The sequence below is a fragment of the Lycorma delicatula genome, chromosome 9, assembly GCF_047948215.1.
Source record: "Lycorma delicatula isolate Av1 chromosome 9, ASM4794821v1, whole genome shotgun sequence".
NCBI lineage: Eukaryota > Metazoa > Arthropoda > Insecta > Hemiptera > Fulgoridae > Lycorma > Lycorma delicatula.
This window is the reverse complement of record NC_134463.1, coordinates 91016220-91032734: the sequence shown is the minus strand read 5'-3', so window position 1 is coordinate 91032734 and position 16515 is coordinate 91016220. Positions and strand designations below refer to the sequence as shown.

Genomic DNA, 16515 nt, shown 5'->3' with positions numbered 1-16515 from the left:
GAGATTACCGAGGCTGAGGTGCATCAATCTATCTGTAATTTAGGTAGGGGCAAGGCTCTGGGCTTTGATGGAATAACGGCGGAATTTCTTGTTCTCTGGGTTGGGGTGAGTGTGAGTTGTCAAATGAATTTTTAATAAATTGTTTTTTGGTGGATATTTCCCTGTGTATTGGAAGAAGGGGATTGTATAATTGTTGTTTAAAGGTGGTGACAAGAAGGTACCTGCTGTTACTTCATTGAAGAAGTATCGGTAGGATCGTTGGGCTGCCGTTGAAGGATCAAGGGCCTCGTATAGGCCTTGACATTGCTTCCAGTTATTGGTAAGGTCTTTGAAAAGATTTTTTATTTGTGTATAAATGACAGGTTAACCTTGCAAAGATTGTTGATGGAGAATCAGTACGGGGTTCATAATATCATAAAAATCTGATGTAAATAATAATAATTCTTTTTAAATATAATTTAAAACCATAATTTTCTTTCTTAAAATGAATTATTAATTTATTTGAATAATCATTTCATATTATTATCTTTTTTAATAATATTGGAGTTTATTTTCAGTAACGGATATTGAAGAAGGTATAAAAATAGTTGAATTTTAAAACACAACACAGCCTAAACACTTATTGATACTTAGTGACTACATGGCTGGCAGAAATTGTAGAAATTTTACAACTGTATAGAGGAAAGTTTTTAAAAAGGAATCAGGCAAACCACATTGGTGTGTATGGATCCTCATGTACATCACCAATGCACCACTGTGGGATGTGTTTATATATATATACATATATATATATATATATATGAGGGAACGATCAGAAAGTAAGTTACATCCTCTCCATGAAACAAACGCATATTTATAAGGCAATTTTTTTTATTAAACACATAACTACATATTTTTATCTATTTTTTGACATATTCAATAAGTTTTTCTAAACACTTTTCACATGTGATATGTTTTTAAATTCCACTCACATAAAAATTTCGTCCAATTTCCTTCAACCATTTATGGACCGCTTCCTTTAGTTCACCATCATTAGTGAAACGCCCTCCTCCCAGGTCTTGCTTGAGAGGACCAAACAGGTGGAAGTCATAGGATGTTAGGTCAGGGCTGTAAGGTGGATGAGACCACACTTCCCACTTGAATTTTTGCAGTAACTCCTTTGTCACATGAGCTGAATGAGGAGTAGCGTTGTCGTGAAGAAAAACGACCCCATCGCTCAATTTTCCAGGTCTTCGTTCTTTAATGGCTTTACGCAATTTTTATAGTCTCACAGTAAGATTCAGCATTGATTGTTTTTCTTCGAAGCATAAGTTCACTGTAAACAACTCCCTCAGAATCGAAAAAGACTGTCAACATAATCTTTTGAACATGGGGGGATGTTTTCACTGTTTTTAGCTGCGGCGTATTTTTGTCTCCATTCACATGATGCTCGTTTAGTCTCAGAGTGTAATGAAGAACCTAGCTCTCATCCCCTGTGATGATTTGCTTCAAAACTGTGGACCAGTCCTGGAATAACGTTGAAGAAAAGAAAGAGCAGATGCAAAAAGTTGATTTTTGTGGTTGTCGGTCCACATGGCACCCATCATACACACATCTTACAGTAACCAAGCAGATCATGAATCATTGCAAACACACTACCATAATTGATGTTAAGTTCACTTGCAATCTCTCTAATTTTAATGTGCCGATTACTCAAGATCATTTCATTTACGCATTCCATCGTGTTTGCAGTTGAAGGACACCCAGCATGCAGTTTGTCACTTGTATTTGTTCTTCTGTTTCTGAATATTCATGAAAAATCTGTTTCTGAAACATATCTTGAATAATTGAAGTTGCTAAGTTGAAAATCGTTTAAATAATTTGAATTGGTAAAATTGATAAAACAATATCAAACAAATATCCTTTAGACTTTATTAAAAATATGACCTGCTCAATGATTACTTAAATAACTGCAGTAATTTGATTGTGCTAATAGTGAGTGAAATACCTATTTTGAGTGATTGATTTTAGGTTTACAAAGCTCTACAACTCCCCCCCCCCCTTCATATTATATAACATCCATGGGATAAGCACGAACAGTATAACAAAGCACATCTATTTAAGTAAAGAATAATGAAAAAGATCTCAAAGGGTAGTAACATATTGAAATTGAAAGAATGTAATACAAATAATAAGTCAATAGTGTCAATAGTCAAAAGTACATTTCATTAACTGGAACTTGTACAACACCAAAATTAATGTTGAATGTATTTACAGTTTAATTCAGTAATTGTAAAAAAGATTATAAGATTATGTTTAAGAAGAGATAAAAAAATAAAACTTAAGGTAGAAAAAGAAGACAAAGTATTCTACATATCATTAAAGCCAGAAAAAAACATTACAAAATGAATGTTACTTTTATTTTTTAAATAATATTAAATTCATGATTATTAAAAGATTCTGTTTAAAGAACTTACTGTATGAACTGAGGAAGAGTATCATTATGCCGTGGCATAATATATTCATCAAGATCAATCAGTGCAACATGTGTATATTTATACATACTTCGATACAAGCAATCATTAAGTGCTGCAAATAATCCTTCGGTTCGAATTTCACGTTGTGAAACCATATCCAATTTCCAAGGTAAAATTGTAACTAGGCCACGTGACTCATAATCATGTAACAGACAGCTTGTGCTTGGACTTATTGTGTCATTATACACTGTCACATGATTCATTCCTAACAATGCATTCAGTTCCAAAAATTCCATTATTTGTAAAGACTGTAAAAAAAAAAAAAGTATGCACAATAAATTATTATTATATACTTTGATATAGATACTTTGATAGTATAAAACACATACTACTACTACTACTACTACTACTACTACTACTACTACTACTACTACTACTACTACTACTACTACTAACTAAAACTGCATAACAAGTTCATGATTTTTCATCACCATTCCTACAATAAAATAATATTCCCCTTACACTATTATTCATTTTGTTGATTTAATTCATTCCAATGTGTGAAATTTATAAAATTAAATGTAATAATTGTGATGGTATTTTTGTGGAAAAAACAAATAGATCTTTTAAAACTAGATTTCTTGAACGTTATAGGAATTAAGAAAATAATAAATTAGGTTTATCTTCTATGGCAAACCTTCTAATAAACAATAAACATTCTATTTCTGATAGTGACACAAATTTAGAAATAGTGGAACTTAATAAGGATGACAAAATTAAACATAGTGACACAAATTTAGAAATAGTGGAACTTAATAAGGATGACAAAATTAAACATATTAGAAAAATATGACATATGTAAATACAAACAGAATTTCAATTTAATAAACCATGACACAGTATTTGACACATTCTTATAAAAACAGCAACAGATAGCAGGACTCGTATAATAAATTAATATATAGGTTTTATTTTAATATTACAGTGTTGTAACGAAAATTTACGCCATGTCCATGATTTTTTATTTATTTATCTTTTATGAATGAGCATGAATCAGCAGCTATACTCATTAGCCCGGTGGAAATTGGTATTGTATGAAAAGATGCCAGTCTGACCAGGATTCAAACCCAGGTACTCGGGAAGAAATGCTGAGATGCTACTACTCAGCCATGGAAGTGCAGCATGGTTTTATTTTAATGACATAGCATATTGTTAATTTTTAGTATTCTTAGTATTTTTAATATTTTTTGATTTAATTTGCAGTTTAATAAAATGAATTCAATCATGACTCAAGATGCAGGATCCTGCGACAGTATTCGTGGTAAAATTAAGGTAAGACATGTCTCTCAATTGTTAGTACAAAGTACAGTCAATTTTTTTAATATCAATCTTAAAAAATTAATTTTAATTAAAAAGTGAATAATTGTACAGTTTGCCAAATGAATTATTTATTTAATGCAGTAATTTTTTTTTAACCCTTTCTCCCAAGGCCAGAACTGCAGTTAAGCATAACTCAGCCTTGGGGGATGACAATTGCCTATAACAGATCAGGTGGTTGTGCCAGTCCCAGCTATGCCATTCTCAGCAGCACCACCATCCAGACAGCCGGGACTAGATCTTTTCAAATGCCTGGCCTTTAGCTAGGGGTCCCCCCACCAGGACTATGGTCTTATTTTTCCCATCCTAACCCCAGGAGTTCCCATTCACTCATCGTAGGTGAAATGCTGGAGCGTTCCACCTATCCTAAACAGGGCTCTCTGCCCAGCCCTACTCTATTTTCCATTCCTTCTTAGTTCATAGTCCACTAAAACAACAGAGGACTCTTCATTATACAACAGCGACCTCTTCCAAAAACTTTCAATGCATAATGTTGCCAACCATCTCGCTGATCAGATCCCAGTTCCTTTTGCCATGCAACATGGCTTCTACAATGTTGTCTGGGGTCACCCTTCCAATAGTCCAGCTGACTTCCTCTCATTCATCATCCCACTTCTCACAAGTGAATATGGTACTCTCGAGTGTTAACATTTCCACAGTATGTACAAGCATTGAATCTCCTCCTCTTCATCCGATAAAGGTAGCTATTAAATCTACCGTGTCCCATTAAAAATTGGATGAGTTCGTAGTTTAACTACCCATATTTTCTGTTTTACCACAACTTAAGTTGGGAAATCCGTCTTGTAGTCCATGAACCATTCTGTACCCCATCCTATCTCCGTTGCTACTTTGCTAATAATTTACTTCCTGCTAGAGGCCTAGGTTTCACAGCTGCTCTCTCCACTGCCTCCTCCACCACTAGTTCTACTGGCGGAACGAAGGCAACCACAAAGGTTGTATCCATCGCCACGGTACAGTATGCACAGGCCATACCTACTGCAAGTCTGCGCTGTAGACATTCGATCTTATGGATAACTACTTTAATCTTCACCGCCACACAGGGACTGCAAAAAGCACTACAGGCCATGCCACCAAAGTGAGAACTCTTCTTTTTGACAAGCATGGTCCACCTAATCTGCACATTAACTGAGTAACTGCAGCCACCATTCATTCTGCCTTCATAATCATTTCTTCAACGTGCAGATGAAAAGAGCATCTCCTGTCTAACCAGACCTCTAAGTATTTAGCCTTTGTGACTGGCTCAATACTCATGCCTCTTACTAATAGGCATATAGGATTTAGTCATCGCTTCCCTGGCATAACCACCACCTGTGTTTTTTCAGCTGCTAATGACAGCCCTCTAGAGCCAAACCATCCATCAACAAAATTTATAGCAGTATTTCCCTTATCTATTACTTCTTCCTCTGTTCTAGCAATCATTACAAGTGAGACGTCATTGGCGAAGCCAGTGACTAACATTTCTTCTGGATACTCTATAGTTAATACCTCGTAGGTAACATTCCATAAAAGTGGGTCAATCACTGACCCCTAGGGGATGCCACAGTGCACTGGCACACTCATCTCCAGTCCTTCAGTACTAGCCATCACCGTTCTATCAGTAAAATACTCCTGAACAAGCCTCACCAGGTAGGGACTTATCGCTCTCTTCTCTAGTGCAAAACAAAACACATGTGCTTTCTTCACATCTAGTAACACCACCATTGGTATCTTCCTGATGCACCATATACCCTTGGCTGCCCCATCAACCAACTTCATCACCCTGCGAACGGCACTGGAGGTTGAGATGTCTTTCCTAAACCTAGATTGGTAGGGTCTCTAAAACCATTGTAGAGAGCAATTTCTGATGAGACCTTCTCAGCCAGCAGCTTCTCAAAGAGTTTTCCCTCTCACAGCTTAATAAGCAAAGGGGATGGTAGCCCCTGGGTCACAATTCTTCCTTCTTCCCTTCTTAAGTAGGAAAGTCTTGCCTGCTTCCACACCTGGGGAATATTACCTTCCTGTAAAATATAATTAAACGAGGAAAGTATCTGAGTCGGTATTATCTCAACAGCAGCAGCCACCATGTCATCAGGGATCCCACTCACTCCCGAGCTTTTCCCCTTCCTCAAACGCCTAGAAGCCACCACCAATTCTTTCATGGTAAAAGGTGGAATAACTGTCACCGCAATCTCTTTCAAAACCAACGGACCGGCCTTGGGAAAGAGGACACCTGTACGTTGGGGCAGCATTTCCTTGGAGAGAGTATTTCTGTTTTTTTTATTTATTTATTTTTTTCTTTTTACCTCCAGCACCACTGTTAGGTATTGCTTCAGAGAATGAGATGGATGATTTGCAGCATGTGAAAACGCCATGCCTGACTGAGATTTGAACCTGGAACCTCCAGATGAAAGGCCGAGACGCTTGAAGAGGGTTGGCAGTGCCCTACCAAACCTCCCAGTTACTATTTTAAACACTTTCCCCCAAATGTCGTCATCCAAATCTCTACATAACTCCAACCATTTTGCCTTCTTTGCGTCCAGGATAGCTAATTTGTAAATTTTTCCTTTTGTTCTTAACTTCATTTTAGGCTGCTTTATTTACTGAGCATTCCTCCTTCTATTAGCCCTTTGTACCAATCTTCGAGCACTCATATTGTCCTGGCCTCTGGCACACATTAGTCCACCAGAAAACATCCTTCCTGGACAAACCTCTAGAAGAGAAGGAGGACTCAATGCACAGGACAAGACCTTGTTAATAAACCTTGGCGAAGGTTAATGTTACCCATTAATGTAAACAAGTTGTAGCATCACTTGGTTCTTAAAAACTACTAAAACATATGACGTAACATTTCTTCTAGCATTGCTGCAATCTTCGAGGGGTATATAATCACTGGTTTCAAACAAGATAGTCTGGTGATCAATCAGGGTTTCCTTCTCTAACACCTCTCAGGATCTCATCCTTGCCGCAATTCTCCCAGAGACAAATGTAACATCGACGAAGGAGCTGCCTCTCTCTCTCATCAAAGTCGGCATGACTCGGCCGTTCAAGCAGGTGAGCTGCAACCCAGCAATCACCTTGTCCAACAGTCTGCCCCACAAGGTTGTAACCCGATCACCCCAAGCAGTACTCCTTGCATTAAAATCTCCTGCTACAATTAGGTCCTTCTGCATCGTGTTAACTGATCTAGAGAACATGTCCAGAAGTTCTTTATATTCATTAACTGGTTAATTTGGTGATACATAAACACCTACAATCACTATCTGTTGGAATTCAGCCCATACAAACCCTTGGGCAACGCCATGTGAAGTTACTGGGAACCCACGGGATAACACAAATAATTTGGCAACCATTCATGATGTCGAGTACCCAACCCTGGGCATTTCCTTTCTTCAGACTGGGCTCAGAGACAATCAAGACATCCAACTCGTTTCATGTGGCAATCTTTAAAAAGAGTACTTATGAGAGAAGCACACAAAAGAAAAGAAAGCTGATTTGGATGTGTGATTAGAGGAAGTTGAATCTTGACAACTCCATTGGAAGGGTCAGTAGATGGACAAACAAAGCAAGGAAAAAGAAGGATGAAGTTAACAGATGAGGTGAAGACTGGAAACTACAAGGGGAATGAGAAGGCTTGAGACATAAATGGATGAAGACAGTGGTGGGCATATGGAACCTACTATCAGACAAAACATCAGATGTAGTTGGGAAAAGTAATACCAAAGTACTGTAAGCATGGGAAACCTACTGATAGCCCTAATTGAGTGTACTATTTGTGAGTTATCGTTTGTTCTGTTATGACTTGAGTTATGATTTCAGTTACATGTTCAACTGATGTGTTGATATTGTTTCTTGAACAGTGTTTGTATGTGATTGGTTATTTCAAAGATACAAATGAAGAAAGTTATTTTGAACGTGTACATCCTTATTTTATTTATACAGTTAATTTTTTGTGTATTTATATCTTACATAAACACAAAGTAGAAAATTTTAATGTGATAACGTAGCCATTACACATTAATGGCTATTTACCTAAAGAAGTTGAACAAATCAAAAACAGATCTAAGAACATAAAATATGAAATGTTAACATATATAAACCAACATTTACACATTATTGATTACATTTACAGATAAAATTTACTCAGCTGCTAAATTAACAAAATACACACTGTAAGACAAAATTACAGGAGAAAACTGAAATTAAATCATATAAAAGCGCTAGATACTATATTGAGTAGACTGAATGCACAGTTACTGACAATCCACATGCTACACACAACAGCCAAATTAACCATTCTAAATCACTTCATACAGGGTGGCGGATGACATGATCCAACATTTGTTTTGACAATAATTGTTTAGGCTAATAAACCTAAGATTAATATGTTTTATGTTGGCAGAAGTGACAGTAGTTCATGAATATTTTCTTCTCTTTCTGATTACACTGTTTGTGTATCATTCCAAGATGGCTGACAAAGGAAGACTGACTGTTGAACAGTGTGTAAAGACTGTGTTGTTTTTTAATGAAACGAAAAGTGTGGTACTTACACAAAGATGGTCTCAAGCACATTTTCAAACTCAGTTGCTGCCCTCATTTAAAACAATACATAGACTTTACCAAAAATTTAATAGTGATGGTTCAGTATTTGAAAGTAAGAGTGAACGGCGGCCTGCAAATGTTCGTTCTCCACAGAATGTCAAAGCTGTCAGAGCAGCGTAGCTGAAGAGCTTGGACAAATCAACAAGAAAAGCAGCAGCACAACTTGGGATTTCTAGGCGATCAGTACAGCGAATTTTAAAAACTGATTTGCATTTGTATCCATACAAAATAACAGTGTTGCCTAAATTAATGGCTGACAACAAACATCAAAGAATGCCATTTGCTGAATGGGCTGTGAACCAAGACATATTGCTGAACAATGTTTGGTTTTCAGGTGACGCACATTTTTACGTAGATGGATGAGGTTATTAATAAACAAAATTTCCATTTTTGGGCTTCTGACAATCCACACATGCTTTATGAAAAGGTGGATCACCTTTTACGGTGCTCCAAGAATTACGGTATGGGCAGCTACATCAAGTCATGGAGTAATAAGACCATTTTTTTAATAGACAGTGGGCAGTGAAAGTGAACGTTATCTAAACATAATGCGTAATAATTGTCCTCAGCTTCCTGGAAAAGGGTTTCAATTAGAAAAAGAATTGTTCATGCAGGATGGAGTCAGATCACACACAGCTAAAGTTGTTTTAGACTTTCTACATGAAACTTTTAACACAAATATCATTTCAAACCGATTTCCTAATCATTTTGCGTGTGGACAGAACTGGCCCCCAAACAGTCCTGATTTGAATTCATGTGATTCTTTTTGGGGATTTGTAAAGGAAAAGATTTTCCCTAAACATCCTTGTACAATGATGGAACTGCGAGAGCTGATCATCAAGGCATGCAATGAGATAACTAAGGATGTGTGTCGTTGAGTTATTAACAACATAGGAGTTTGTGTTGAAGAAGTTGCAAAGACTTCTTCATGTGGTGGCCACATTGAACATGTGATAAGCAGAACATAATCTCCAGGTATATAGTAAACACGTTGTATTTTACTTTTTTGTATTGCTGTTCAGATAAATATTTTTTAACAAAATCAAACATTGGATTATTTCATGCATCACCTGTAGAAACTGGACACACATATTAAGATGATATTTCTTTGCATTTTAATAGGTATTAGGATTTACCAGAAACCCATTTTAGCCATTAGGCCTATTGTACAATCATAAACAGAGTCCCTGGAATAATCCAAATTCACCTTCAATATATTATAACAAGGTAGCTGGCTATACGAAGAGTCATCCTTAGAATTTTATCATCTGAATCTGGCCAACACCCGCTAACATGTTGGTTGTGGTACCAGATATGTATGTCCTATTCTTCCCTTGATATCCTTTCTGTATGGTACAGGTCCTAGGTATTTAGCAAAAGAAAAAGGTAAAATTTATTATACTTGGTATAATATTGGATGCATAGGATTGGTAAAGTTGGTGTCTAAACAAGATAGACATTTGTACAGCTCATAACTCTGCTTAGTAATGTAAACAATTCTACCAATTACTAACAGGTACTGTTAGAAGAGGTGAAAGCCTGTATTTTATGCGTTTCCTCTGGTTGTTGTTAAGAAAGAGCGGATATCAACAGCTATGGCCATTAGCCCAGTAAAAGTTGGTAGCCTATGAAAAGATGCCACGTCTGACCAAGATTTGAACCAGAGACCTCAGCTCAACTACTGAGTTGCTACTTATCAGCCACAGAGGTTGGCTGTTTTCTCTGGTGTAATGCACCAGTGAAAAGTGAATATTGGATAATGGGAAGTTGTAAAAGATGAAAATTACATAATTAAAAAAAAATACTACAGCCAAAATGTAAACTGAAAGATGGAATTAAAGAAAGCGAGAAGGGGTAGAGAGTAAGAAATAAAAATTTACAAAAAAGGAACTGTACAAAAGAAAAATGATCCCACTAGTAAGACAACTCTAGATACTATTCAGGCAACAAATTCCACACTCACTCATAATCCTTCAACAGATCAGAACATTTTACCCAGCAGCACATTGTTAATCAATAATATTATATTGATCAACTTGACACACAACTAAAACTGTTTTTCCGTAAAAAAAAAAAGAGATAAGAACAAGCTACCTAAAGTAATAGTTTCACCCATCCCTGGAATTTTATAGCATGAGAAAACATCCAACTGAACAATGAACTATTCTGCCAAAACCTCACTGGAGAATATATAAGATTTTAATTATATGCAAACATGAAAATTTTTCAAAGTTCATAAAAGCTGTTACATAAAATTGCATAGACAAAATAAAATTTACAAATTTTCTAAATTTGTAAATATTTCTTTACACTAGTCAACCACATACTAAAAGGATTTCCTAATTACTTCTACTTCTAAACTGGGTTACCTCCAGATTGTTAACAATCTTAACAATACAGTAATCTCCAACAGCATTTATGAAGAAGCCAAACAACCTTAAATAAAAAATATCTTCTATAAAAAACAATATTCCACATGTTTTGAAAATAAGTTGTTAAAAAAATATGTCAACATACATTTCATCATGATGATAAAAAAAATTTAACTCTTAAAAAACCGATTTAAATGTGATTTACTTAGTAAAAATGAATGCTTCCAGAAGATCTTCAAAAATCTACTGTTTAGTCTCTTCATCATCAGTGTTAGAGATAGTGCTTTTGTTATTGGCAGTTTCTTGATGTGATTAAGAACTCTAATGAAATATGTAACTCAGTTAGTGTATTTGATCGGTGTTGTGTTGTATATTTATACAAAGTTTTTGTAAAATTTAGTTATTTGACGAGATCATAAGCTTTTTACATGCTATATGAAAAATTTCATGTTGCAGTTAATATATTAGTTATGTATGAGTATTCAGTTAATAGGAGGTGAATTTTTTTAATATTAAATTCTGTTGGGTGTATCATGCTTGTATTTTCAGTTTGTTTATGGGTGAATGTGCATACATTTTGCTCAATATAATATTTATTGTCAAAACTGTAACTTAATTTTTTATATGTGACGCTACATTAAAAAAAAAAAAAAATTAATAACATATAAGAAACATAGACAATGGTAATGATGATGATTAACAAATGAGTGTTAAATTCGTAAATATTAACATTACCCGATTGTAATTAAAATGTATAGGTTTGACGCAGACAGCCATCTTTATGTCGCTGTTATTAACTTGTATAATACTAGAAGTAGTAGTTGAAATTTTCATTCTGCGTTGCATATTATGAACCAATAAATGATTAGTAGGAGATACTCGTAGACGGCTTACTATTGATAAAGAACTTGGCACAGTCTGGTTTTCTCTTAATGGACATAAAATGAAGCTTGCACTGTATTTCAAATTCCAGTTTTCACGTATTACCTTAAAAAAAATAAATAAATATAGTCACTTCTTTTTTTTATGCAGCATATATGTAAAATATAATCACAACCACAAAAAAACATCTCATTGTAAAAGTGTTAGTAAATCTTATCACAAAAAATGGATTAATATAAAAAAAAAGGTCAATAACACAAACCCTTGAAAAACACTTACAATGTAAAGATATTCCACAAAAAATAATTGTTTGCTCCAAATCTGAAAAAAATTGATATATAAAGAAACTGAATACTATTTGCTAATGTCAAACTTGAAAAAATTACACTTTAAGTCGCCGTTGAATTTTTCAACGGCGGCTATAGTAGCCGTTAGTCCTCTAAACATTACTTAAAACTTTTATCTGAAACAATTTCTGATATGACCAACCAGTCCTTATGGCAACGGACAACCAAAATGTTGCTGGAATTGTAAGAAGACGGGGCGTGTCGTATATAAACATGTGAAACTTTTTTCACATGCAACCATTGTCGTATTGAGTAAATTTGAAGTTTTTCTTAACTTTAAAGTGGAGATCTTTTTTATCCCCTACTTAGCACCGTTGAAATCTACCACTGCCTTCCGAATGGGATTTCTTCCTCTTCTGCTGAATGGGATTTTTTTACCATAAAATAAAGCTTAAGGAATCTTTAGTTCCAAGGAAGATAGATGCTTTTTTAAATAAATATATAGCTAGTTACTCATAAAAATTAAAATGAATTATTATTTAATATTTTTAAACCTGATTTGTAATCACAGCTACAGTGAAATGTAGCTGTGATAGTTAAATGTATTTTAATAATTAATGTTCCTTTTTTAATAAACCTTTAATTAATGATGTAAAAGAAATATTAATTATCAATAAATATCTAAAATAACTAAGGTGATATAGAATCATTTATTTGTCACATAAAAATACCCAAAACATAAAATTTAACACGTAATATTTGTACATCCAACTATAAAATTTAAGTAATTAAAATAAATAATAACGTTAAATAACTACGTAAGTAATAAAATTTGCTAATTACTTTGACTTTGCCAGGAACTGATATGGAAGTAGAGTTATTTGAAGACCATAGGCGACACCAAACACGCTCAGGTCCACGTGTTTTAGTTGCACTGATTACACGCACCAATCTTGTTACACGCCAGTCATAATATGCAGAGAACACATAAAATTTGTACCTTTACAAAACAGAAAATTTTTCATTAATTTTTATTTTTAAAAGTTACATAATTATTAGAATCCTTCGTAAACACCAAAAAATAAGTACAAACAAAACAAACATAAATGGGAATTAGTTGCTTACTGCCTTGTATGAAGTATTGTCATCGCGAAAAATTTCAGATTTCAAAGTAAATATCCATTTTCACCATCCCTGAATTCATTTTGAGTAGTTTCGGCGTGATGTCTGTGCGTTTGTATCTCGTGTAACTTAAAAACGATTAGTCGTAAGAGGTTGAAATTTTGGATTTAGGACTTTTGTAACATCTAATTGTGCATCTTCCCTTTTTATTGCAATCGACTGGCTCAAAAGTGTCCAAAAAATTGCAAAAATTTCAATTTTGGACTTTTTCCAACTGCAGTAATAAACCTTCCATTGAAAGCTTTTTAACGATATATCATAAGTGGTACTTACTTTCATTGCTTCCAGAGAAGGCACATCGGTTCGAATCAGACTTCAACTACTTTTTTTAACTTTTTTTTTTTTTAATTTAAATATATTGAGTTATTAGTAATTATAACCTCTGATTAAAAAAAAATACTATAAATAATAATTCAATAATAACAATTAAAAAAAAATATGAAAACATATCAGAAGTTAGAATGAAATGTAATTTAATAGGCGTACAAGGAAGTCTTGTGCTGTCCACATCAATTTTTTTTTATTGTACATGTTTAACAAGGATAATACTAGTATAAAGAAAATCAAAAAAATCTGATGTGAACACCAAATGACTTCCTGGTACGCCTATTAAGTTACATATATACATTTTTTTTAAATGAAAAGTACATAAAACTTTATTTCACTAATTACTGATGATGATTTTCTTCTGTTATTATTGAATTATTATTTATTTCAAACATTATTTTAATATTTTTTAATAAATATTTAAATTTATTATTGGTAATTATTAATAAAACAATATATTTAAATTAAAAAAAAAGGACATGAAGTCTGATTCGAACCGATGTGCCTTCCCCTTGTAAGATCCTAATATTTTATTAAAAAAAAATTATTTTTGTCGTTGAAAAGCTCTCAATGAGGGCTTATTACTGCAGTTAAGAAAATGAACAAAATCCAATTGTTTTGGATTTTGGGATTTTTAGGGCATTTTTGGTTCAGTCTATTGCAATTAAAAGTAGAGGTGCACAATTAGATGTTACAACTAAATCCAAAATTTCAACATCCTACGGCTAATCATTTTTGAGTTAGGCAAGATACATACGTATATAAGTACGTACGTACAGACGTCACGCCGAAACAAATGGATTCAGAGGTGGTCTAAATGGATATTTCCGTCGAAATATGAAAACCGAAGTTTTTCGCGATTACAATACTTGTTTTACTCGTACAAAAAAGTAAAAACAAAGATTTTTTTATGCATTATTAACTGTTTAATAAAGAAATAAATATACCATTTTCTTCTAGTTGCAGAGCATTATTGTGTTTTCTCATTCAAGTTTGGTAGAACAGTGATTAAGTTAGTTTTTTCAATGCAAATTGAATACATGTAACATTATCTACTATTATTTTTTTTAATTTCTTTAAAATTTATAAGCAGTCAATTTTCAGATGTGAATTCAAAAATCTAATTAAAAAAAAAATTAAATAATCAATCTACACATTTCACAATGCTCATCTCATTATTGTGAAACTCAAATGAAGATTTTAGAATACAAACCCAGAATCCACTTTTATTGAAGGTTTATTTAAAATCTTGCTTGAAATTATATTTTTTTAAGCTTCTACTTGAGTCAATTTCTAATTAACAGAACAATATGCGACACCATAAGTAAAAGTGCAGTAATTGCAGTATATGGAACATAGAAATGTTGTCTTTATACTACCGATTTTAAATTTATTTGAAAAAAAAACATAATTAATTTATAATAGAAAACATTATTTTATCACGTTTCTTCATAATGTGTGTAGTATTTTTTTTTAAAAATAAATGATAGAGAATTAGGAAACACATACGAGGATTAAAAATATTCATATTATTCCTCTGTACTGTTAAATTATATTTTAAATTCTATTAATATAAAATCAACTAGTACAGAATATTGAGATAAGACATACCTTACCTTATTTTACCATGAAAGTACTTCTGCGAGATATCACATCTTCAGTCATGATTGAAATATTTAATTAAACTGCATATTAAAGATTAAAAATACTAAGCCAATCAAAAATGCAAATTAATTTATTGTACGAGTGCTGCTATCTGTTGCGGTTTTTATAAAACTGTCTTCCTCAAAAACAGTCTGATTATTTATAAAATTGATATTTTGTTTGTATTCATAAATGTAGTATTTTTCTAATATATTTCATTTTGTCATATTTATTAATTTCTAATATTTTTAAATTTCTGTTAATATGAGAAATAGAATGTTATGTTTTTTAGACTCACGAGGTCGCAAAACGTGATCATTCACAATGAATCCGAAACTAGAAATTCTGGACCGATCTATATACTTTCCCTAGCTGCTACATAACATCAGAGCAGGGAAAGTAAAAATTTATTTGAGATTACGATAAACAATTAAAAGTTAAATGTCTGATTTAATTACAGCACAATAGAATCTTCAGGATATAATTGTTATTCTTTTAAATACAATTACATTAATTTTATTCATATGGAAAAGGGCGACGGTGAGTGAAAATTATAAAAAAATAATTTCCTATATGGAAATATAGTTCTAAAGGATTTATTTGCTTTTTCCTACATAAATACCATCAAAATCATTACATTTAATTTTATAAATAGCATACAGCTTATTTATTTTATTATTTTTTGTTTTTGAAATATTTTATTATGTGGTATTAAGTTTATATGCAGGTTTAAATATTTCTTTATTACAAGTTTTAGTAAATAAAATAAATAAACAAATTAATACTCATATAATAAATTAATAAAGAATTTTCATTATTTTAGTATTATATTAAAAATTCCAATCGTGACTGATGATTTAGCACCCTGTGAAAGTGTTTTCATCATAAAATTAAAGTACGATATGTCCTATCTCAATATTCTGAACTGGTGGGTTATATTAATAGAATTAAAAATATAATTTAAGAGTACAGAGGAATAATATGAATCCTAAAAGATTAATTCTAATAAAATTTACATATACATATCTTAATTTTTTTTTAACTTTAACTATGTCAAAGAATCTACCATCGACAACAGCTGATGCTAAAATACACACCAGCAATGTCAGTTCACTGAAGTGACCACAAGGGTAACTGAAAGCTTTAAAGATAAAAAAATATATAATTTAAGAAAATCTTGTTTAGTTTTTCATTCAAAATATATAGTTTTATGATTTTCAATTTCAACACCATAAAACATAATTGTATATTATCATATTCACAAGAGTAAGAACTTGTTTCTGTCCTAAAAAAGAACAAGTTAAATTTTAACAAAGAATAATTAGTTGGTTTATACTGTTTGTCTCTGTCTCTTAATGATTATGAATTCTTATATAACACTTTTTTCTC

At 32.8% G+C, this 16515-nt stretch overlaps 1 protein-coding gene across 1 annotated transcript in view; it reads right to left on the bottom strand.

The window, feature by feature from the left end:
* The window catches only part of LOC142330305 (uncharacterized), a 148160-nt gene that overhangs the window by 5824 nt on the left and 125821 nt on the right, over positions 1-16515 (bottom strand). The window contains exons 4-6 of the mRNA XM_075375518.1: positions 12817-12973; positions 11540-11791; positions 2457-2764 (exon numbers count right to left, since the gene is read on the bottom strand). Of these exons, the coding sequence (XP_075231633.1) occupies positions 2457-2764; positions 11540-11791; positions 12817-12973 (717 nt within the window). The remainder of the gene's footprint in view (positions 1-2456; positions 2765-11539; positions 11792-12816; positions 12974-16515) is intronic.